This window comes from Schistocerca cancellata, chromosome 4 (assembly GCF_023864275.1).
Source record: "Schistocerca cancellata isolate TAMUIC-IGC-003103 chromosome 4, iqSchCanc2.1, whole genome shotgun sequence".
Classification (NCBI taxonomy): domain Eukaryota; kingdom Metazoa; phylum Arthropoda; class Insecta; order Orthoptera; family Acrididae; genus Schistocerca; species Schistocerca cancellata.
Window position 1 is genome coordinate 54,697,319 of NC_064629.1, and position 25,286 is coordinate 54,722,604.

At 50.9% G+C, this 25,286-nt stretch overlaps 1 protein-coding gene across 1 annotated transcript in view; it reads left to right on the forward strand.

Moving 5' to 3' along the window:
* The window catches only part of LOC126183387 (prostaglandin D2 receptor), a 422,625-nt gene that overhangs the window by 354,086 nt on the left and 43,253 nt on the right, over nucleotides 1-25,286 (forward strand). Inside the window, exon 3 of the mRNA XM_049925332.1 lies at nucleotides 4,886-5,130. Coding sequence (XP_049781289.1) covers nucleotides 4,886-5,130 — 245 coding nt within the window. The remainder of the gene's footprint in view (nucleotides 1-4,885; nucleotides 5,131-25,286) is intronic.

Consider the following 25,286-nt stretch of genomic DNA (forward strand, 5'->3'; position numbering starts at 1 on the left):
GGAAGGCGAAAGTTGGTGCTGGCAGCAAGGCTGTACCGTTACGCCTCCGTAACAGATATGAGGTACTGCCCACTACTGAAAGTACTTCTCATCGAGCAAGGGCGGCCTCGTCTGTTGCGGCAGTGACCGGCCTCCCAGAGAGGTCCGGAAAAGCACAGAGGGTGGGTTTGCTTGTCATTGGGAGCTCCAATGTTAGGCGAGTGATGGAGCCCCTTGGGGATATGTCAGCTAAGGACGGGTTTCCGGCGGCTATCTGAGTTGGTGAAGACTGCCAGTCTTGCTAGCGAGATGAAGGCAGAGCGCACCATCTGCAGCATCGTCGACAGACCGATTGCGGACCTTTGGTACTGAGCCGAGTGGAGGGTCTGAATCAGAGGCTTGAATCAGAGGCTCAGACGGTTCTGCGACCGTGTAGGCTGCAGATTCCTCGACTTGCGCCATAGGGTGTTGGGGTTTCGGGTTCCGCTAGATAGGTCAGTTGTCCACTACACGCAGGAGGTGGCTACACGGGTAGCAGGGGCTGTTTGGCGTGGACTGGTCGATCCTTTAGGTTAGGCAGTCTCCAGTCTCAAAGGGTTCATGGCAAATAAATGACGAGAATCGACCAAGCAACAGTCGGTATTGTAGTTGTAAAATGTTGTAGCTCTGTTGGAAAAGTACCAGAGCTTCAAGCGATGATAGAAAGCACTGAAGCTGAATTCGTCATAGGAACAGAAAGCTGGCTAAAGTCGGAGATAAATTCTGCCGAAATATTTACAGAGGCGCAAACCGTGTTCAGAAAGGATCGATTAAATAAAGTAGGTAGTGGTGTGTTTGTTGGTAGTAGGTTTCTTGTAGTGAAGTTGAAATACGTAGTTCTGCGAATTACTATGGGTAGAGGTTATACTCGACAGCCGTACCAAAATAATAACTGCCTTCTTTTACTGACTCCCCGACTCAGATGATATAATAGATGAACGGTTCAAAGAAAATCCGAATCTCATTGCAAGTAAATGCCCCACTCATACAGTTATAATTGGTGGAGACTTCAATCTACCCTCGATTTGTTGGCGAAAATACATGTTCAAAGCCGGTGGCAGACAGAAAACATCTTCCGAAATTGTACTAAATGCTTTCTCTGAAAATTACTTTGAACAATTAGTTCATGAGCCCACACGAATTGTAAATGGTTGCCTAAACACACTTGTCCTCTTAGCCACAAATAATCCTGATCTAATAGAGAGCGTCATGACGGATACAGGGATTAGTGAACACAAGGTCACTGTAGCGAGGCTCAAAACCGTATCAACCAAAATCACTAAAAATAAACGCAAAATATACCTACACTACTGGCCATTAAAATAGCTACACCAAGAAGAAATGAAGATGATAAACGGGTGTTCGTTTGACATGTAAATTATACTAGAACTGACATGTGATTACTTTTCACGCAATTTGGGTGCATAGATCCTGAGAAATCAGTACCCAGAACAACCACCTCTGGCCGTAATAACGGCCTTGATACCCCTGGGGATTGAGTCAAACAGATCTTGGATGGCGTGTACAGGTACAGCTGTCCATGCAGTTTCAACACGATACCACAGTTCATCAAGAGTAGTGACTGGTGTATTGTGACGACCCAGTTGCTCGGCCACCATTGACCAGACGTTTTTAATTGGTGAGAGATCTGGAGAATGTGCTACCCAGGGCAGCAGTCGAACGTTTTCTGTATCCAGAAAGGCCCGTACAGGACCTGCAACATGCGGTCGTGCATTATCTTGCTGAAATGTAGGGTTTCGCAGGGATCGAATGAAGGGTAGAGCCACGGGTCGTAACGCATCTGAAATGTAACGTCCACTGTTCAAAGTGCCGTCAATGCGAACATGAAGTGACCGAGACGCGTAACCAATGGCACCCCATACCATCACGCCGGGTGATATGCCAGTATGGTGATGGCGAATGCACGCTTCTAATCTGCGTTCACTGCGATGTCGCCAAACACGGATGCGACCATCATGATGCTGTAAACAGAACCTGGATTCATCCGGAAAAAATGACGTTTTGCCATTCGTGCACCGAAGTTCGTCGTTGAGTACACCATCACAGGCGCTCCTGTCTGTGATGCAGCTTCAAGGGTAACCGCAGACATGGTCTCCGAGCTGATAGTTCATGCTGCTGCAAACGTCGTCGAACTGTTCGTGCAGATGGTTGGTGTCTTGCAAACGTCCCCATATCTTGACTCAGGGATCGAGACGTGGTTGCACGATCCGTTACAGCCATGCGGATAAGATGCCTGTTATTTCGACTGCTAGTGATACGAGGCCGTTGGGATCCAGCACGGTGTCCCGTATTACCCTCCTGAACCCACCGATTCCATATTCTGCTAACAGTCATTGGATATCGACCAACGCGAGCAGCAATGTCGCAATACGATAAACCGCAATCACGATAGGCTACAATCCGACCCTTATGAAAGTCGGAAACGTGATGGTACGCATTTCACCTCCTTACACTCCTTACACTAGGTATCACAACAACGTTTCACCAGGCAACGCCGGTCAACTGCTGTTTGTGTATGAGAAATCGGTTGGAAACTTTCCTCATGTCAGCACGTTGTAGATGTCGCCACCGGCGCCAACCTTGTGTGAATGCTCTGAGAAGCTGATAATTTGCATATCACAGCATCTTCTTCCTGTCGGTTCAATGTCGCGTCTGTAGCACGTCATCTTCGTGGTGTAGGAACTTTAATGGCCAGTAGTGCATTTGAAATAGCAGAGAGAGTCTCCATTCCTTCCAAGCTAATTATGTAAGTGTAGACCAGATATGGCTCAAATTCAAAGATACAGTATCGACAGAAATAGACGGATTCATACCGCATAAGTTAATAAGAGACGGGACTGATCCACCATGGTACACAAAACACGTCAGAACACTGTTGCAGAAGCAACGAAAAAAGCATACCAAATTCAGAAGAACGCAAAATCCCCAAGACTGGCTAAGTTTCACGGAAGCACGAAATTTAGTGCGGACGTCAATGCGAGATGCTATTAATAGTTTAGTGCATATGGAGTATCGTCCCAGTTGTGTGAGTGGATTCGTTATTTCCTCTCAGAGAGGTCACAGTTCGTAGTGATAGACGGTAAATCATCGAGTAGAACAGAAGTGATATTTGGCGTTCCGCAAGGTAGTGTCATAGGCCCTCTTCTGTTCCTGTTTTACAAAATGATCTAGGTGATAATCTGAGCAGCCCCCTTAGATTGTTTGCAGATGACGCTGTAATTTACCGTCTAGTAAAATCAACAGACGATCAGTTCGAATTACAAAATGATGTAGAGAAAATTTCTGTATGGTGCGGAAAGTGGCAATTGGCGCTAAACAAAGAAAAGTGCGAGGTCATCCACATGGGTACTAAAAGGAATCCGATAAATTTTGGGTATACGATAAATCGGACAAATCTAAGGGCTGTCAATTCGACTAAGTACGTAGTAATTACAATTACGAGCAACTTAAATTGGAAAGACCACATAGATAATACTGTGAGGAAGGCGAAAGAAAGGCTGCGCTTTGGTGGCAGAACACTTAGAAGATGCGACAAACCCACTAGAAAGACAGCCTCCATTACACTTGTGCGTTCTCTGCTGGAATATTGCTGCGCGGTGTGGGATCCTTACCAGGTAGGATTGACGGAGGACATTGAAAAGGTGCAAACAAAGGCAGCTCGTTTCGTGTTATCGCGCAATAGGGGTGGAGTGTCAATTATATGATACGCGAGTTGGGGTTGCAGTCACCGAAACAAAGCCAGTTTTCTTTGCGGCGAGATCTATTTACGAAATTCCAGTCGTCAACTTTCTCTTCCGAATGCGAAAATATTTAGTTGACACCCAACTGCGTAGGGAGAAATGATCATCATCATAAAATAAGAGAAATCAGAGCTGTAACGGAAAGATTTAGGTGTTCCTTTTTCCCACACACCATTCGCGAGTGGAATGGTAGGGAAATAGTATGAAAATGGTTCGATGAACCCTCTGGCAGGCACTTACGTGTGAATTGCAGAGTAACCATGTAATTTAGATGTGGATGTATTATTTAATGAATTGAGAAGAGTAAAAAGTAAAAAGAGTTGAAATCATGAAGGTATTCATCACGATTTATTAATATGTGAACGACTATACATAGTCCACCAAAAGTTGATACTCGTTTTCGTGCAAAAATCATTTTTTTTTCAATTTTAAAAGCAACATATTGTAACTGTAAGCAATTGGTAGTAATAGAAATGTTACAGCGACTAAACTATTTTGTATAAAAATTATGTAGTATTTTTTGAAACGAATTTATTTAATTCACTTTGGAATATCCCGGTAAAACGCTAACGGTGAGAGCGTGAATTTGCTATGACGTCACCAGTCAGTAAGCTATCTGAAGACGCTATGTATCTTACTTAAGACATACTTTACGTTTCCCGATGTACCTCGTTAACTTATAAATGTATGTGTAAATGTCTCTCCCCTAGCTTAAAGAGATCACAAGTCCGCGCCTGTCGACGGTAAGTCGAAAATGTTACGGATCCTGATGTGGGTGACACCAGGCGTGGGGTAAATCACTTAAAACACCAAAAATTCCATTGACAGTTCTCTCTAAAACCTTAACGACTTTGGCAACCGAATTGTGACGCTTTCGCCCGAGTGCCACTCGGATGCGGTGTTTAGGGGCGTAGGACCAGCACACGCACCTCCGTTTTCGTGATACGGAGTGGCTACTACTCGGCCGAGCAACTCTCTGGCAGTACCGAGAATCGAACGCGGATCCTCCGCGTAATAGACAGACACGCTGACCACTGTGCTACTTCCCGCCCCCCTTAATTCTATTAGACGCGGAGTGTGTGGTGCAGCCGGCGCTGGTGTTGCAGGCACGGTGCTGTGCGCGTGCATCGTGGTGTGCAACCTGGCGGTGATCCGCGCGCTGTGCCAGCTGGGCTGCCGCGGCCGCCGCCGCCGCCTCGGGGTGCGCATCCTGCGCCACGCCAGCCGCCACGGCGAGCCGGGCGCCGCCTCCGAGATCATGTACAACGCCGCCACCACCGAGGAGGTGGCCTTCGCGCGCCTCATGGCCGTGCTCTGCATCATGTTCGTCGTCTGCTGGGTGCCGCAGCTGGTACGCTCACTCATTACTCCCCGTCACTTTGTAGCGCACTACCGCATTACTTATCTTCGTCTGTGCTTCTACAGTTCATTTCGAACCTTCGCCTCTTCGAGAATTGTACACGAGTCTTCACTCTTCTCCCCTCCAGCTTGCCATCCCAGCAACCCATTCTCTGCAATTCTCCGCGAATCTAAATATCTCTCTTAACCATTTGAGTACATGGTGTTGCCGAGTTACTTATTTATTTCAATTTTCTTAGTCCGTATCCTCGTGCCCTCTTTCTCAGTCCGTTACCTTCCCCCCTCTGTCCATCAGCTTTACCCCCTCCCACTGACCACCTTCTCCGTCTACCCTGCTTTGCCCGTGTCCTACAGCCACTCTCTCTGTGCGTCTTCTACTCCTCCCTCTCTCTGTCTATCTGCTCCTCCTCCCTCTTTCTCCGTCCGTTTCTTTCACCCCCTCTGTCCATCCGCTTCCCCCCTACCTCTGTCCACCTTCTCCATCACCCACTCTCTACCCGTGTCCTCCAGCCACCTCTCTGTGCGTCTTCTACTCCTCCCTCTCTCTATCTGCTCCTCCTTGCTCTTTCTCTGTCTGTTTCCTACACACCCTGTGTCCATCCGCTTCCTCCCTCCCTCTGACCACTTTCTCTGTCACCCACTCTCTGCCTGTGTCCTCCAGCCCCTCACTCTGTGCGTCTTCTACTCCTTCCTCTCTCTGTCTATCTGCTCTTCCTCGCACATTCTCTCTCCGTTTCGTTCACCCCCTCTATCCATCCGGTATAACCCTTCCCTATGTCCACCTTCTCCCTCACCCACGCTCTTCCCGAGTCCTCCAGCTACTTTCGCTGTGCGTCTTCTAATCCTCCATCTCGGTCTACCTTCTCCTCCTCGCTCTTTCTCTGTCTGTTTCTTCCCCTCTCTGTCAGTACGCTTCCCTCTAACTCTGTCCACCTTCGCCATCACCCCTGCTCTGCCGGTGGTCTCCAGCCCCTCTCTCTGTGCGTCTTCATCTCCGCCCTCTGTCTGAATATCTGCACCTTCTCGCTCTTTCTCTGTCCGTTTCTTTCACCCCCTTTCTCCATACACTTCACCCCTTCTTCCGCCCAACATCTCCGTCACCTACTCTCTGCCCGTGCCCTCCAGCCCCTCTCTCTGTGCGCCTTCTACTGCTCCCTCTCTCTGTCTATCACCTCCTCCTCGCTCTCTCTCAGTTCGTATCCATCCACCCCTCCCTCTGTACACCTTCTCCATCACTCCTGCTGTGCCCGTGTTCTCCAGCCCCTCTCTCTGTGCGGCTTCTACTCCTCCCTCTCTCTGTCTATCTGCTCCTCCTCGCTCTATCTCTGTCCGTTGTCTTCCCCCCTCTGTCCATCCGCTTCCCCCTCCCTCTGGCTACCTTCTCTGTCACCACTGCTCTGCCCGTGTACTCCAGCCCCTCTCTCTCTGCGTCTTCTACTCCTCTTTCTCTCTATCACTCTGCTCCTCCTCGCTCTTCCTCTGTCCATTTCATTCACCCCCTCTGTCCACCTACTTTCTCCCTCCCGCTGTCCACCTTCTCCATCAGCACTGCTGAGCCCGTGTCCTCCAGCCACTCTCTGTGTGCGTCCTCTACTGCTCCCTCTCTCTGTCTATCTGCTCGTCCTCGCTCTTTCTCTGTCCATTTGCTACCCCCCTCTGTCCATCCACTTACCCTTCCCTCTGTTTACCTTCTCCGTCACCCCTGCCCTGCCCTTGTCCTCCAGCCACCTCTCTGTGCGTCTTCTACTCCTCCCTCTCTCTGTCTATCTGCTCCTCCTTCCTCTTTCTCTGTCCGTTTCCTTCACCCTTTCTATCCATCCGCTTTCCCTTCTCCCTCGGTCCACTTTCTCTGTCACCCCTGCTCTGCCTGTGTCCTCCAGCCCCTCTCTCTGTAAGTCTTCTACTCCTCCCTCTCTGTGTCTATCTGCTCCTCCTCGCTCTTTCTCCGTCTGTTTCCTTCCCCCCCTCTGTCCATCCGCTTCTCCCCTACCTCTGTCCACATTCTCTATCACCCACTCTCTGCCCGTGTCCTCCAGCCACCTCTCTGTGCGTCTTCTACTGCTCCCTCTCTCTATCTGCTCCTCCTTGCTCTTTCTCTGTCCGTTTCCTACACGCCCTCTGTCCATCCGCTTCCTCCCTCCCTCTGGCCACTTTCTCCGTCACACACTCTCTGCCTGTGACCTCCAGCCCCTCACTCTGTGCGTCTTCTACTCCTTCCTCTCTTTGTCTATCTGCTCTTCCTCGCTCATTCTCCCTCCGTTTCCTTCACCCCCTCTATCCATCTGGGTTAACCCTTCCCTCTGTCCACTTTCTCCCTCACCCACACTCTGCCCGAGTCCTCCAGCTACTTTCGCTGTGCGTCTTCTACTCCTCCATCTCTGTCTACCTTCTCCTCCTCGCTCTTTCTCTGTCCGTTTCTTCCCCCCTCTGTCAGTACGCTTCCCTCTAACTCTGTCCACCTTCGCCATCACCCCTGCCTTGCCGGTGGTCTCCAGCCCCTCTCTCTGTGCGTCTTCATCTCCGCCCTCCCTCTGAATATCTGCACCTTCTCGCTCTTTCTCTGCCCATTTCTTTCACCCCCTCTCTCCATATGCTTCACCCCTTCTTCCGCCCAACATCTCCGTCACCTACTCTCTGCCCGTGCCCTCCAGCCCCTCTCTCTGTGCGCCTTCTACTGCTCCTCTCTCTGTCTATCTGCTCCTCCTCACTCTCTCTCAGTCCGTTTCCTTCCACCCCTCCCTCTGTCCAACTTCTCCATCACTCCTGCTGTGCCCGAGTTCTCCAGTCCCTCTCTCTGTGCGGCTTCTACTCCTCCCTCTCTCTGTCTATCTGCTCTTCCTCGCTCTTTCTCTGTCCGTATCCTTCACCCACTCTGTCCATCCGCTTCCCCCCTCCCTCCGTCCACCTTCTAAGTCACCCCTGCTTTGCCCGTATCCTCCACCCCGTCTCTCTGTGCGTCTTCTACTCCTCCCTCTGTATCTATCTGCTCCTCCTCGCCCTTTGTCTGTCCGTTTCCTTCCCCCCTTTGTTCATCCGCTTCCCCCTCCCTCTGACCACCTTCTCCAACACCCCTGCTCTGCCCGTGTCATCCAGATCCTCTCTCTGTGCGTCTTCTACTCCTCCCTTTCTCTGTCAATCAGCTCTTCCTCGCTCCTTCTCTGTCCGTTTCCTTCCCCCTCTGTCGTTCCGCATCCTCCTCCCTCTGTTCAACTTCTCCATCACCCCTACTCTCCCCGTATCCACCAGCCCCTCTGCCTGTGCGTCTTCTATTCCTCCCTCTCTCTGTCTATCTGCTCCTCCTCACTCTTTCTCTGTCCGTTTCCTTCACACCCTCATTCCATCCGCTCCCCCCCTCCTTCTGTCCACCTTCTCCGTCTCCCCTTCTCTGCCTGTGTTCTCCAGCCCCTCTATCTGTACGTCTCCTTCTCCTCCCTTTCTGTGAATATCTGCTACATCTCGCTATTTCTCTGTCCGTTTCTTCTCCCCCTCTCTCCATCCGCTTCCCCCCTCCCTCCTTCCACCTTCTCCATCACCCACTCTCTGCCCGTTCCATCCAGCCTCACTCTGTAGGCGTCTTCTACTCCTCCCTCTCTCTGTGTATCTGCTCCTCCTCGCTCTTTCTCTGTCCATTTCCTTCACCCCTTCTATCCATCCCCTTTCCCCTCTCCCTCGGTCCATCTTCTCTGTCACCCGTGCTCTGCCCGTGTCCTCCAGCCCCTCTCTCTGTGCGTCTTTTTCTCCTTCCTCTCTCTGTCTATCTGCTCCTCCTCGCTCTTTCTCTGTCTGTTTCCTTCACGCCCTCTATTAATCCGCTTTCCGTCCTACCTCTGTCCACCTTGTCCATTACCCCTGCTCTGCCTGTCTCCTCCAGGCTCTCTCTCTGTGCGTCTTCTACTCCTCCCTCTCTCTGAATATCTGCTCCTCCTCGCTCTTTCTCTGTCCGTTTCCTTCCCTCCTCTGTCCATCTGCTTTCCCCTGACTCTGTCCACCTTCTAAATCACCCCTTCTCTGTGCGTGTCCTCCATCCACTCTCTCTGTGCGTCTCCTACTCCTCCTTCTCTCTGAATATCTGTTCCTCCTCCCTCTTCCCTGTCCGTTTCATTCACGCCCTCTATCCATCCGCTTTCCCCCATTCTCTGTCCACCTTGTCCATTACCCCTGCTCTGCCCATGTCCTCCAGCCTCTCTCTCTGTGCGTCTTCCACTCCTCCCTCTCTCTTCCTATCTGCTCCTCCTCGTACTATCTCTGTCCGTTGTCTTCCCCCCTCTGTCCATCCGCTTCCCCCTCCCTCTGGCTACCTTCTCTGTCACCACTGCTCTGCCTGTGTCCTCCAGCCCCTCTCTCTCTGCGTCTTCTACTCCTCTTTCTCTGTATCACTCTGCTCCTCCTCGCTCTTCCTCTGTCCATTTCATTCACCCCCTCTGTCCACCCACTTTCTCCCTCCCTCTGTCCACCTTCTCCATCACCATTGCTGTGCCCGTGTCCTCCAGCCCCTCTCTGTGTGCGTCCTCTACTGCTACCTCTCTCTGTCTATCTGCTCGTCCTCGCTCTTTCTCTGTCCATTTGCTACCCCCCTCTGTCCATCCGCTTCCCTTCCCTCTGTTTACCTTCTCCGTCACCCCTGCTCTGCCCTTGTCCTCCAGCCCCTCTCTCTGTGCGTCTTCTACTCCTCCCTCTCTCTATCTGCTCCTCCTCGCTCTTTCTCTGTCCGTTTCCTTCATCCCCTCTGTCCACCCGCTTTCCCCCTCTCTCTGTCCACCTTCTCCATCACCCCTGGTTTTGATTGGCAAGAGAGCCAACCCACTGTGAGAGGAAGCCGAAAGACACGCGTTTTAGCTCACGCAGGCTGGTGTGAGGTGTGGAACAGGTCAATCAAATGAGACTAGCAAAAAAGAACGTACCTGTGGAATACTTAACTTTAATCCATAAATGGTGAACATCGCTCTTGACCGTACATGGTTTACAGCATCAATAGTAACTGGTAATGGCGACTTGCTAGGTCGTAGCAAATGACGTAGCTGAAGGCTATGCTAACAATCGTCTCGCAAAGAGAGCGTATTTTGTCAGTGAACCATCGCTAGCAAAGTTGGTTGTGCAACTGGGCGAGTGCTAGGAAGTCTCTCTAGACCTGCCGTGTGGCGGCGCTCGGTCTGCAATCACTGATAGTGGCGACATGCGGGTCCGATGTATACTAACGGACCGCGGCCGATTTAAAGGCTACCACCTAGCAAGTGTGGTGTCTGGCGCTGACACCACATTCCTCCCCCGCAAATCGGCGGACGGTTGTGGCATAAGGCTTCCGCCCGCCGTGGGGAGGACCCCATGTTGACGTATGCGACGAGGCTGAGCCACCCGCACCCTGCCATTCGGACCGAGGGGAGCTAGGAAACGCCTGGAAACCTGCTCCAGGGTGCACTCCAACAAGCGGTGTATGCGCCCGTAGAGAGACAGGAAGGGCCGAAGGGTCGACCTCCATCGGGCCGGGACACCCGATGGTCGAAGACGACATATGGTCTGGAGCGGGCCAGAGTTCCATGTCGGAGGACAACTGGCCACGGGAAGCGATCGGCGGCGCGTGACCCAGGGAGGCGCCCGGCGGTTGCAGCGACGCGTCCACGGCGGGCGTCGCCGGCGGGAGAACAGGCCGCGGTGGCGACGGCGACGGCGGCGCGTCGTCATGGGGCAAAATGGAAGGCAGCGTCGGTAACACCTGGGGCTGAGGCGAGCCAGTAGATGGGTCCCCAGGGCGCTGACCGGACGGCACCGTCGCTGAAAGCAGACGGGGAGCGGCAGATCCCATGCGACGACAGAGGCGCAGCTGATTGAGATGCCGACGCACCTCACCAGAGGCCACAAAACCAGATACATAGCGCGGCCGAGGCAGCGAAGAATGCGCCCTTTGAGCCAACGCCGTGAACCCCGATAGTTGCGATAGTATACAACGTCGCCTGGGGCAAAAGCAGGTGTCTGCCGCTGCACAGGTACCTGATGCGGCGAATGTAGCAAAGACATCAAGGTTCGATGAGGGCGACCGTGAAGCAACTCAGCCGGCTAGCGACCATCTCGAGGCTGAGAGCGATACGAGGACAAAAAGAGCAATAACGCTTCCTCCCGAGAATGCGACTCTTTTAACTTCAACATCTGTGACTTGAAAGTCCTGACCAATCGTTCAGCGGCACCGTTTGACTGTGGCGAAAACGGCGCGGACGTCAGATGTTGAATACCATTGGCCTTGCAGAATGACTGAAATTCTGCGGACATGAATTGTGGGCCATTGTCGGAAAAAATAGTCTGTGGAAGACCTTCAATGCAAAAGATAGCGGATAACGCTTGGATGGTGGCAGATGACGTCGTGGAAGGCATCCGGACAACAAAAGGAAAATTACTGAATGAATCTACCACAACCAATCATCGAGCATTCCAGAATGGACCAGCAAAATCGATGTGTAAGCGTTGCCAAGGGGAAGTGGCTTTTGGCCATGGAAAGAATTTCCACGGTGGTGCTGATTGTTGATCGGCACACACCATACAAGAAGAGCACATATTCGTAATCGCGGCATCGATTCCGAACCAATTACAGTGCTGACGAGCAAGTTGTTTCGTTCTTACTATACCCCAATGTCCTTGGTGGTTCAAATGGTTCAAATGGCTCTGAGCACTATGGGACTCAACTTCTGAGGTCATTAGTCCCCTAGAACTTAGAACTAGTCAAACCTAACTAACCTAAGGACATCACACACATCCATGCCCGAGGCATGATTCGAACCTGCGACCGTAGCGGTCTCGCGGCTCCTTGGTGGAGAAGCTGTAAGACAGAGGACTGTAACGAATGTGGGACCACGACCCTGGACTGATCATTATCAGAACGCAACAGCAAAACACCACATCGAACAAAAAGTCTCTCCTTGTGAGCAAAAAATCGGCGAACCAACGGATCCCCGATCCGTGACTTTGACAAGGGCCATTGCGTAGCAACAAAACGCAGAACGGTAGCAAGGACAGGGCCGGCAGCTGTGGCTGTAGCGACACGACGAAAATCAGTCGGAAACGATTCGACCACGGCATCGGTTTCCGAATCAATGAACATGCAAGCAAGTTCGGAGGAATCGAATGCCCTATCCTCAGCAACAGGCAAACGGGACAATGCATCAGCGTTTCCGTGCTTAGCAGTGGACCGATACAAGATATCGTAGCGGTACTGCGAGAGGAAAATAAACCAGTGAATGAATTTCTGCGCTGTACGTAGAGGTACAGGCTTGGTCGGATGAAAAAGCGATGTCAAAGGTTTGTGGTCTGTGATGATGGTAAAGTGACGACCATACAAGAAATCATGAAACTTTGTAACACAAAATACGAGAGCCAATGCTTCTTTCTCGATCTGTGAATAATTTCTTTGGGCAGACGAGAGCAATTTGGACGCAAAGGCAATAGGGCGATCGTGCGAACCATCTTTGTGCGCAAGCACAGCACCGATCCCGAAATCCGATGCATCCACCATCAACAAAAGGGGCTTCCGGGGATCGAATGGCGTAAGGCAAGGATTGGAAAGCAACGCCGATTTCAACTGGCGAAAGACGCGTTCGCATTCCGTTGTCCAGACGAACGGAACACCCTTACAGCGTAAGCGATGAAGCAGAGCTGAAATGGAAGAGACATAGGGAACATATTTGTTATAGTAATTTATTTTTCCCAGCACACTCTGTACCTGCTTCAAATTCTGCGGCGAAGGCAAGTCCTGTATGGCACGGAGGTGCTCTGGACTGGGATGTACATGTCCCAGATAGGGTAAGTCACGAGCAAAAAACACACATTTGTCCTTCCGCTAGCGAAGACCATTTTGTCGCAAGACCTGAAATAATGTTCTGAGATTGGCCAAATGTTCTTCTTCCGTCTTTCCGGAGATCACAATATCGTCCAGATAGTTTGCTGCAGTAGGGACCGACGCACAAACAGTTTGTAGATATTGCTGAAACAATGCAGGGGCTGATGCACACCCGAATGGCAGTCGTTTGAATCGATACAAACCAAGGTGCGTGTTAACCACCAAAACGCGCTGGGATTTTTCGTCCACCGGTATTTGCAAGTACGCATCTGCTAGGTCCAACTTCGAAAAATATTTACCCGGGCACAGTTTGTCAAAAAGATCTTCTGGGCGGGGTAAAGGAAAAGTTGCAGTCACTAGTTGTGGATTCACTGTTGCCTTGAAGTCCACACAAAGTCTCAATTTTCCGGAAGGTTTTTGCAAAATTACTAAGGGTGATGCCCAGAGAGAAGCCTGCACACGTTCAATTACACCTTGTGATTCCAAATCGTGTAATGTTTTTGCGACCTCATCACGCAGTGCGTGGGGAACATTGCACGCTCTGAAAAATTTCGGTTGCGCGTTTACTTTCAGTTCCAAATGTGCTTTATAGTTCTTAGCGCAACCAAGGGCCGGTGCAAAAATGTCTGCAAATTCTTCACATAGACGAGAAACACTGTCTGAAGGCACAGTCTGGTTCACTGATAGGACCTGATTTACTATAGGCAAAATAAACAACTGAAATAAATCGAAACCAAACAAGTTCACTGAAGCAGAAGAACGAAGGACGTAAAATGACACCAGTCTTGTTTGTCCCTTGTATGTTGCAAGAAGGCTGCACTGTCCTAACACAGGGATCACGTGACCTAAATAGGTACTTAACATTTGCGGCACGCAACGGAGGTTTGCCCAGCTGTTTGTACGTATCTTGATTGATCAGTGAAACTGCAGCTCCAGTATCGAGCTGGAATGGTATCGCTTTGCCGTTAATGTCCAAGTCCACAAAAAGTTTATTGTCCTGCTGACGACAAGAGCGACTGTCTCGTGCAACGTGAACGGACACTGGTACAAACTCACTTGCGACTTGACGGGAGTTCCGGCGACGTCGACGCACACTATGTGTGGGACAAACACAGTCACTGTGAGAGAGAGTAGCACTGGGCGGAGTGGAATGAACTACATGAATTTCCATAGGCGAAGTTTCACGATCCTGAGTATCCTTGGTTCGAATTCGGCGCGAAGCAAAGGGCCTGGAATGGTTGTGAGTGTCCGATCTGAGCTTTTTCTGGCACACACTCTGAACATGGCCTTTTTTATTACAGAGAAAGCAAATAGCCTGGCGTGACGGGCAATGCTCACGTGAATGTCTAGTAGCACACCGCGGGCATGATTTTAGCACTGCATTTGCTTGCTGGCGCGGTACAAGTGGCTGAGAGCCAGGCGGCTGTGGCGCGGCCGGGCGCGAGGACTGTTTACTGTTCCGTGCAGCTCGGTCAGCGGGCCAGTTAACCTGACACATGGGTGGCGAAGTTTCAAATGATTCCTGAGCAAAGTCAAGTGTGTCCTACCGATCCAATATGTCCATCACTTGTTGAAGGGAGGGATTGACTAGTTTCAAAATCTGTTCCCTTATACGAACATCAGAAACGTTCTGTGCAATTGCATCACGCACCATAGTATCTGAATAAGGGAGTCCACATTGACACTCTAAACCACAATCCCTAGTAAGGCCTTGCAAGGTTGCAACCCACTCCCTATTAGTCTGACCGGCTGTACGTTTTGTACGAAAGAAGGTATACCTTTTCACAACTACATTGACTGATTCTTTGAAATATGCATCTAATGCAGACAAAATTTCTTCGTAGGACAGAGTTGCTACGTCGCGTCGGGGAAATAATTTGACTATCACACGATATGTGGTCACTTCTATGGAGGACAACAAAAAAGGCTGCCACTCGTTACCTTGAATTCTGTAGGCGGCGAGATAAAATCCAAATTGGCGTGACCACTCTGTCCAGCTTTCCAGTGCAGCATCAAAAGGACGAAAAGTTGGTGCAACAGCGTTTTGTGCCTGCGTGAGCGGTGGAGCGGCGGCCGCCGTATCGTTTTGCATTGCACATTGACCCTGGACGAGCTTTCCAAGGGCATACAGTAAGGCCTGCGACTGCTGGTTCTGTAAGCGATAAAATTCGGACAGTACATCTGGAGATGGTGGCGAAGCCATTACACAAGTAAATCAGGGTAGTATAGTTACGAACGCGAATTGGCCTCGTCGCCAGATGTTGTGGATTGGCAAGAGAGCCAACCCACTATGAGAGGAAGCCGAAAGGCACGCGTTTTAGCTCACGCAGGCTGGCGTGAGGTCTGGAACAGGTCAATCAAATGAGACTAGCAAAAAAGGACGTAGCTGTGGAATACTTAAATGGTTCAAATGGCTCTGAGCACCATGGGACTCAACATCTTAGGTCATAAGTCCCCTAGAACTTTAGAACTACTTAAACCTAACTAACCTAAGGACATCACACACACCCATGCCCGAGGCAGGATTCGAACTTGCGACCGTATCAGTCCCGCGGTTCCGAACTGCAGCGCCAGAACCGCTAAACCACCGCGGCCGGCTGTGGAATACTTAATACTTGACTTTAATCAATAAATGGTGAACATCGCACTTGACCGTACATGTTTTACAGCATCAATAGAAACTGGTAATGGCACCTTGCTAGGGCGTAGCAAATGACGTAGCTGAAGGCTATGCTAACTATTGTCTCGGCAAATGAGAGCGTATTTTGTCAGTAAACCATCGCTAGCAAGGTCGGCTGTACAACAGGGCGAGTGCTTGGAAGTCTCTCTAGAGCTGCCGTGCGGCGGCGCTCGGTCTGCAATCACTGATAGTGGCGACACGCGGGACCGACGCATACTAACGGACCGCGGCCGATTTAAAGTCTACCACCTAGCAACTGTGGTGTCTGGTGGTGACACCACAACCCCTGCTCTGCCCATGTCCGCCAACCCCACTCTCTGTGCGTCTTCTACTCCTCCCTCTCTCTGAATATCTGCTCCTCCTCGCTCTATCTCTGTCCGTTTCCTTCCACCCTCTGTCCATCCGCTTCCCCCTCCCTCTGTCCAGCTTCTCCGTCACCACTGCTCTGCCCGTGTCCTCCAGCCCCACTCTCTCTGCGTCTTCTACTCCTCTTTCTCTCTATCACTCTGCTCCTCCTCGATCTTTCTCTGTCCATTTCATTCACCCCCTCTGTCCATCCGCTTTCCCCCTCCCTCTGTCCACCTTCTCCATCACCACTGCTCTGCCGTGTCCTCCAGCCCCTCTCTGTGTGCGTCCTCTACTCCCCCCTCTCTCTGTCTATATGCTCGTCCTCGCTCTTTCTCTGTCCGTTTGCTTCCCCCATCTGTCCATCCGCTTCTCCCTCCCTCTGTCCACCTTCCCCATCACCGCTGCTCTGCCTGTGTCCTCCGGCCCCTCTCTCTGAGCGTCTTCTACTCCTCCCTCCCTCTGAATATCTGCGGCTCCTCGCTCTTTCTCTGTCCATTTCCTTCACCCCCTCTATCCATCCGCTTTCCCCCCCTCCCTCTGTCCACCTTCTCCATCATCCCTGCTCTGTCCGTGTCCTCCAGCATCTCTCTCTGTGCATCTTCTACTCCTCCCTCTCTCTGAATATCTGCTCCTCCTCGCTCTTTCTCTGTCCATTTCCTTCACCCCCTCTGTCCATCCACTTCCCCCTCCCTCTGTCCACCTTCTCCATCACCCACTCTCTTCCCGTGTCCTCCAGCCCCTCTCTCTGTGTGTCTTCTACTCCTCCCTCTCTCTGTCTATCTGCTCCTCCTCGCTCTTTCTCTGTCTGTTTCCATCACGCCCTCTCTCCATCCGCTTCCCCCCTCCCTCTGCCCACCATCTTCATCACCCACTCTCTGCCCGTGTCCTCCAGCCCCCCTCTCGGTGCTTCTTCTACTCCTCCCTCTCTCTGTCTATCTGCTCCTCCTCGCTCTTTCTCTGTCCGTTTCCTTCACCCCCTCTATCCATCCGCTTCCCCCCTCCCTCTGTCCACCTTTTCCGTCACCCACTCTCTGCTCTCTGTGTGTCTTCTACTCCTGCCTCCCTCTGCTATCTGATCCTCCTGGCTCTCTCTCTGTCCGTTTCCTTCCCCCCTCTGTCCGTCCGCCTTCGCCTCCCTCAGTCCACCTTCTCCATCATCCTTGCTCTGCCCGTGTCCTCCAGCTCCTCTCTCTGTGCGTCATTTACTCCTCCCTCTCTCTGTCTATCTGCTCCTCCTCGCTCTTTCTCTGTCCGTTTCCTTGACCCCCTCTGTCCATCCGCTTCCCCCCTCCCTCTGTCCACCTTCTCCATCACCCCTTCTCTGACCGTGTCCTCCAGCCCCTCTCTCTGTGCGTCTTCTACTCCTCCCTCTCTATCTGTTCCTCCTCGCTCTCTCTTTCCATTTGCTCCCCTCTCTGTCCATCTCCTCCTCTTCCCTTTCTTTGTCCATTTCCTCCTCCTCCCACAGATTTGTGTCCACTTTCTCTTTCCGCTTGTCTGTCCATCTCTTCCTTCCCACCGTACTGTCTCCACGTTATCATCCCCACGCCAAAGAGAGTTTGCTGGTTGTCATAAAAGTTTGCTGGGTTTGGTACCGCGTCATAATGTAAAAGCTGCTGCTCCTGGAGAAAAAAAAAACCAACCTTTCGGCCACGATTGCTGGAGCCTTCTTCTAGGTCTTTTTTTTTTCAGCAGCAGTAGTTTTTACATTATGACGCGGTACTAAACACAGAAAACTTTTATGTCGACTGACTCTAGCCACGGAAGCCTACGCAATTATAGTTTGCTGGTTCTTACCACTACAGTATTTCTTCCAGATAATGTACCGCGTTTGGCTGAAATCGACCCGAGGGTTTAAGAGGAGGTTTTTATGCGCTTCTTTGGCCGCATACGCACAAGTCACATATACTTTACATATTTCACAATTGAAAATCCGGGAGTGCCTATATGCGAATCAGCATCTCAGCTATATGGTGAATATTGTTACATATTTCACACATGTTTATGTCCATATTCACCTGTATCTTTAGCGAATTTCTCCATGCAGTTTCGTTTTCACGTAGCTCAATATTTATGACGCCATATCTCCTGAACTGTGTACCCTAAAATGATGTAATGTTTCAGGTATATGCAGTGGTTTATGTGATCACGGTCTGCAAAATGTGTTGCGAATACAGTTTGTAGTAAATATGCAATAAATTAAAACTTCGTGGCAAATGCGGCAATTGTACTGCACGATCAGCGAAAAGGTAGTAAGCGATAGACTTTTCTTTTCATTCATCATTTTTTAGGGGTTGTCTGCGAGAAGTAGTTCTGTAAAGGTTTGAAATTATGTGTGAAGTTCGTTGCAAGTAACTAAGTGCTCCCGTTCTCAAATGAAGTCTGAGAATTCGCGCGTCGTCAGCTGCATTCCGTTTACACCCCCACCCCCATCCCTTTGGTAGGCAGGTGTTTCTTACCAGTACAGCGATTCATGTATGTCACATGTGCATCAAGTTCGGTTGAAATCGGTCTATTGGTTTAGGAGGGGATGCAGAACATAAACACATACATACATTTTTATGGCATGTATGAATTTATTTGCTAATACGAGTTACCAGCCTTGAAGATAATAGTTGTTTTTAATGACAAATTGGCTCTATTGACCGCTATTAATCTCCAGCACTTTTTAGTGGCAAAATTAGATGCCTCCAATGTTACCCACTAATATCTCTTACTGAAACTAATTAGGTCGCCTCACAATGAAAGACCGAGCGTGATGGTGCAGTGGTTAACACACTTGACTCGCATTCGGGAGGACGTCAGTTCAAACTCGCGTCCGGCCGTCAGATTTAAGTTTTCCGTGATTTCCCTAAATCGCTCCGGGCAAATGCTGAGATGGTACCTTTGAAAGGTTACGGCCGATTTCCTTCCTCATCCTTGACGCAATGCGGGCTTGCGCTGCGTCTCTAATGACCACGATGTCAACGGGACGTTAAACCAAATCTTCCCTCTTTCCTTCAGAGTGAAACGTTCATCGACTGAGGCAAGAGTAATTTGCTAAATCCAAATCATCAGACCGCTCTGACCCAGCATCCTTTCATGGGATCGACGAACTGCGGGGACATCGACGCCGAAAGTTTAACAACAAATAAAATTAGACAAACATTTCCGCTCACTTACATCTAGAATACCGCGCAGCCCCACCTCCTTGACGTGACTAATGCACGTTTGTGCGGCGGGGCTCAGCACGGATGTAAGCGAGTTCCAGTCCTGACGGTGGGTGAAATTTTCACTGGCGGTATTTGGCCAACAAAGGAAGGAGAGATTGTGGCGTAAAGTTCACGATCACCAGTTCTTGCACCAACGTCCTGCATTAAATTCCAAACCTATTTACAGTCTCTCGTGAAGTAAAGGCATGTTTTACTGTTGATAGTGATCCGTCCGTCAGATGGTCGGTTGCCCCCGTGGTGCTACTTAAGAGGATTAGGCTATGTGCTGGCAACGGGTTTCACTCTCTCCCTTGTCTCATCATCATCATCATACAACACAAACTTAACACTATAGTCTACGCGCACCTATTACACTCACCTACATTCCGCAGATACAACTCTCACATAACCGCAACAAAAGAGGCCAATGGGCACGGAGGAAAACACCCTTTCCGCTAGGCGGCCGAACCCACCCCGTGGGATATTCTGGCCAAAAATGCCATACGACATTTATTTTCTTAATTGTGGCACATGCTGGAAATAAAGCGACAATGTAAAACACCTGTGAAAACTTAAAAGAAAAAGGCTAGTTACTAAGAAGGATGAGTCTATGTGTATGGGGAAATGTCGTCGTTGAGTAACTAGAGGATGACTTAGCAACATTTCTAGTTGGTGTCATGAATGGCATCTTGCTGTTAATGTAGAAAAATGTAAGTTAATGCAGATGATAAGGAGAACAATCTTGTAATGTTTAGATACAGTATTAGTGATGTGTCGCTTGACACAGTCACGGTGATGAAACATTTATGTGCCTCGTTGCAAAACGATGTGAAATGGAAGGGGTACGTAAAGACGGTTATAGGGCAGGCGAATGGTCGACTTTTGTTTGTTAGTATACACTACTGGCCATTAAAATAGCTACACCAAGAAGAAATGCAGATGATAAACGGGTGTTCGTGGGACACGTATATTATACTAGAACTGACATGTGATTACTTTTCACGCAATTTGGGTGCATAGATCCTGAGAAATCAGTACCCTGAACAACCACCTCTGGCCGTAATAACGGCCTCGATACGCCTAGGTATTGAGTCAAACAGAGCTTGGATGGCGTGTACAGGTACAGGTGCCCATGCAGCTTCAACACGATACCACAGTTCATCAAGAGTAGTGACTGGCGTATTGTGACAAACCAGTTGCTCGGCCATTATTGACCAGACGTTTTCAGTTGGTGAGAGATCTGGAGAATGTGCTGGCCAGGGCAGCAATAGAACATTTTCTGTATCCAGAAAGGCCCGTACAGGGCCTGCAATATGCGGTCGTGCATTATCCTGCTGAAATGTAGGGTTTCGCAGGTATCGAATGAAGGGTAGAGCCACGGGTCGTCACACATCTGAAGTGTAACGTCCACTGTTGAAAGTGTCGTCAATGCGAACAAGAGGTGACTGAGACGTGTAACCAATGGCACCCCATACCATCACGCCGGGTGATATGCCAGTATGGCGATGACGAATACACGCTTCCAATTTGCGTTCACCGCGATGTCGCCAAACACGGATGCGACCATCATGATGCTGAAAACAGAACCTGGATTCGTCCGAAAAAATGACGTTTTGCCATTCGTGCACCCAGGTTCGTCGTTGAGTACACCATCGCATGCGCTCCTGTCTGTGATGCAGCTTCAAGGGTAACCGCAGCCATGGTCTCCGAGCTGATAGTCCATGCTGCTGCAAACGTCGTCGAACTGTTCGTGCAGATGGTTGTTGTCTTGCAAACGTCCCCATCTGTTGACTCAGGGATGGAGAAGTGGTTGCACGATCCGTTACAGCCATGTGGATAAGATGCCTGTCATCTCGACTGCTAGTGATACGAGGCCGTTGGGACCCAGCATGGCGTCCCGTATACCCTCCTGAACCCACCGATTCCATATTCTGCTAACAGTCATTGGATCTCGACCAACGCGAGCATTAATGTCGCGATACGATAAACCGAAATCGCGATAGGCTACTATCCGACCTTTATCAAAGTTGGAAACGTGATGGTACGCATTTCTCCTCCTTACACGAGGCATCACAACAACGTTTCACCAGGCAACGCCGGTCACCTGCTGTTTGTGTATGAGAAATCGGTTGGAAACTTTCCTCATGTCAGCAAAAAAATGGCTCTGAGCACTATGGGACTCAACATCTTAAGTCATAAGTCCCCTAGAACTTAGAACTACTTAAACCTAACTTACCTAAGGACATCACACACACCCATGCCCGAGGCAGAATTCGAACCTGCACCCGTAGCAGTCCCACGGTTCCGGACTGCAGCGCCAGAACCGCTAGACCACCGCGGCCGGCCTCATGTCAGCAGGTTGTAGGTGTCCGTACCGGCGCCAACCTTGTGTGAATGCTGTGAAAAGCTAATCATTTGCATATCACAGCATCTTCTTCCTGTCTTTCGCGTCTGTAGCACGTCATCTTCGTGGTGTAGGAATTTTAATGGCCAGTAGTGTAATCTTAGGGAACTATAGTTCATCTATAAAGGAGACCGCGTGTAATAACACTACTGCCATCCATCCTGTAGTACTGCTTCAGTGTTTGTGATATTCGCAAGGTAATACACTCCTGGAAATTGAAATAAGAACACCGTGAATTCATTGTCCCAGGAAGGGGAAACTTTATTGTCACATTCCTGGGGTCAGATACATCACATGATCACACTGACAGAACCACAGGAACATAGACACAGGCAACAGAGCATGCACAATGTCGGCACTAGTACAGTGTATATCCACCTTTCGCAGCAATGCAGGCTGCTATTCTCCCATGGAGACGATCGTAGAGATGCTGGATGTAGGCCTGTGGAACGGCTTGCCATGCCATTTCCACCTGGCGCCTCAGTTGGACCAGCGTTCGTGCTGGACGTGCAGACCGCGTGAGACGACGCTTCATCCAGTCCCAAACATGCTCAATGGGGGACAGATCCGGAGATCTTGCTGGCCAGGGTAGTTGACTTACACCTTCTAGAGCACGTTGGGTGGCACGGGATACATGCGGACGTGCATTGTCCTGTTGAAACAGCAAGTTCCCTTGCCGGTCTAGGAATGGTAGAACGATGGGTTCGATGACGGTTTGGATGTACCGTGCACTATTCAGTGTCCCCTCGACGATCACCAGTGGTGTACGGCCAGTGTAGGAGATCGCTCCCCACACCATGATGCCGGGTGTTGGCCCTGTGTGCCTCGGTCGTATGCAGTCCTGATTGTGGCGCTCACCTGCACGGCGCCAAACACGCATACGACCATCATTGGCACCAAGGCAGAAGCGACTCTCATCGCTGAAGACGACACGTCTCCATTCGTCCCTCCATTCACGCCTGTCGCGACACCACTGGAGGCGGGCTGCACGATGTTGGGGCGTGAGCGGAAGACGGCCTAACGGTGTGCGGGACCGTAGCCCAGCTTCATGGAGACGGTTGCGAATGGTCCTCGCCGATACCCCAGGAGCAAGTGTCCCTAATTTGCTGGGAAGTGGCGGTGCGGTCCCCTACGGCACTGCGTAGGATCCTACGGTCTTGGCGTGCATCCGTGCGTTGCTGCGGTCCGGTCCCAGGTCGACGGGCACGTGCACCTTCCGCCGATCACTGGCGACAACATCGATGTACTGTGGAGACCTCACGCCCCACGTGTTGAGCAATTCGGCGGTACGTCCACACGGCCTCCCGCATGCCCACTATACGCCCTCGCTCAAAGTCCGTCAACTGCACATACGGTTCACGTCCACGCTGTCGCGGCATGCTACCAGTGTTAAAGACTGCGATGGAGCTCCGTATGCCACGGCAAACTGACTGACACTGATGGCGGCGGTGCACAAATGCTGCGCAGCTAGCGCCATTCGACGGCGAACACCGCGGTTCCTGGTGTGTCCGCTGTGCCGTGCGTGTGATCATTGCTTGTACAGCCCTCTCGCAGTGTCCGGAGCAAGTATGGTGCGTCGGACACACCGGTGTCAATGTGTTCTTTTTTCCATTTCCAGGAGTGTATTAAAGGCACTAGGTCGGATTAAAGGAAGACATCGAAGCAATTAAGAGACGTGTTACTAGACTTGTTATCGGCAAGTTCGACCAACACACTACTATCAGGGAAATATTCCGTGAACTCAAATGGGAATCCCTGGAAGGAAGATAACATTCTTTTCACGAAACGCTGTTTAGTATATTTAGAGAACCGGTATTTGTGGCTGACTGCAGAACGATTCCGCTGCCGGCAAGACACGTCTTGCACGAGGACCGCGAAGACAAGATAAGATAAATCAGGGCTTGTACGGAGGGATATAGAGAGTCGTTTTCCCCTCTACCATTTGGGAGTTGAACGGTAAAGGTAAAAAATTTTAGTGAGAACAGGTCCCCTTCGCCATGCACCATATGGCGGCTTGCGGAGTATGTACCCCGATGAGCTAAAACATTAGTACCACATCTTGTTTGTCCGTCTGTGGAACAAAATACACTCCTGGAAATTGAAATAAGAACACCGTGAATTCATTGACCCAGGAAGGGGAAACTTTATTGACACATTCCTGGGGTCAGATATATCACATGATCACACTGACAGAACCACAGGCACATAGACACAGGCAACAGAGCATGCACAATGTCGGCACTAGTACAGTGTATATCCACCTTTCGCAGCAATGCAGGCTGCTATTCTCCCATGGAGACGATCGTAGAGATGCTGGATGTAGGCCTGTGGAACGGCTTGCCATGCCATTTCCACCTGGCGCCTCAGTTGGACCAGCGTTCGTGCTGGACGTGCAGACCGCGTGAGACGACGCTTCATCCAGTCCCAAACATGATCAATGGGGGACAGATCCGGAGATCTTGCTGGCCAGGGTAGTTGACTTACACCTTCTAGAGCACGTTGGGTGGTACGGGATACATGCGGACGTGCATTGTCCTGTTGGAACAGCAAGTTCCCTTGCCGGTCTAGGAATGGTAGAACGATGGGTTCGATGACGGTTTGGATGTACCGTGCACTATTCAGTGTCCCCTCGACGATCACCAGTGGTGTACGGCCAGTGTAGGAGATCGCTCCCCACACCATGATGCCGGGTGTTGGCCCTGTGTGCCTCGGTCGTATGCAGTCCTGATTGTAGCGCTCACCTGCACGGCGCCAAACACGCATACGACCATCATTGGCACCAAGGCAGAAGCGACTCTCATCGCTGAAGACGACACGTCTCCATTCGTCCCTCCATTCACGCCTGTCGCGACACCACTGGAGGCGGGCTGCACGATGTTGGGGCGTGAGCGGAAGACGGCCTAACGGTGTGCGGGACCGTAGCCCAGCTTCATGGAGACAGTTGCGAATGGTCCTCGCCGATACCCCAGGAGCAACAGTGTCCCTAATTTGCTGGGAAGTGGCGGTGCAGTCCCCTACGGCACTGCGTAGGATCCTACGGTCTTGGCGTGCATCCGTGCGTCGCTGCGGTCCGGTCCCAGGTCGACGGGCACGTGCACCTTCCGCCGACCACTGGCGACAACATCGATGTACTGTGGAGACCTCACGCCCCACGTGTTGAGCAATTCGGCGGTACGTCCACCCGGCCTCCCGCATGCCCACTATACACCCTCGCTCAAAGTCCGTCAACTGCACATACGGTTCACGTCCACGCTGTCGCGGCATGCTACCAGTGTTAAAGACTGCGATGGAGCTCCGTATGCCACGGCAAACTGGCTGACACTGACGGCGGCGGTGCACAAATGCTGCGCAGCTAGCGCCATTCGACGGCCAACACCGCGGTTCCTGGTGTGTCCGCTGTGCCGTGCGTGTGATCATTGCTTGTACAGCCCTCTCGCAGTGTCCGGAGCAAGTATGGTGGGTCTGACACACCGGTGTCAATGTGTTCTTTTTTCCATTTCCAAGAGTGTACATCAGTGATTCTGCGTATCAGTGATCCGACAGTTTGTTGGTAGGTTTGCGGAGGTATGTGGCATTAGATGTCTACGCACAGGTCATGTAGTTCGCATAAACAACGGACCGCTGATTTGCGTTCGTGGTGATGGCGCACTTTAGCACGTTTCTGGCTCCGAAACATGGACAGTTATACTGCTAAAAGACGACA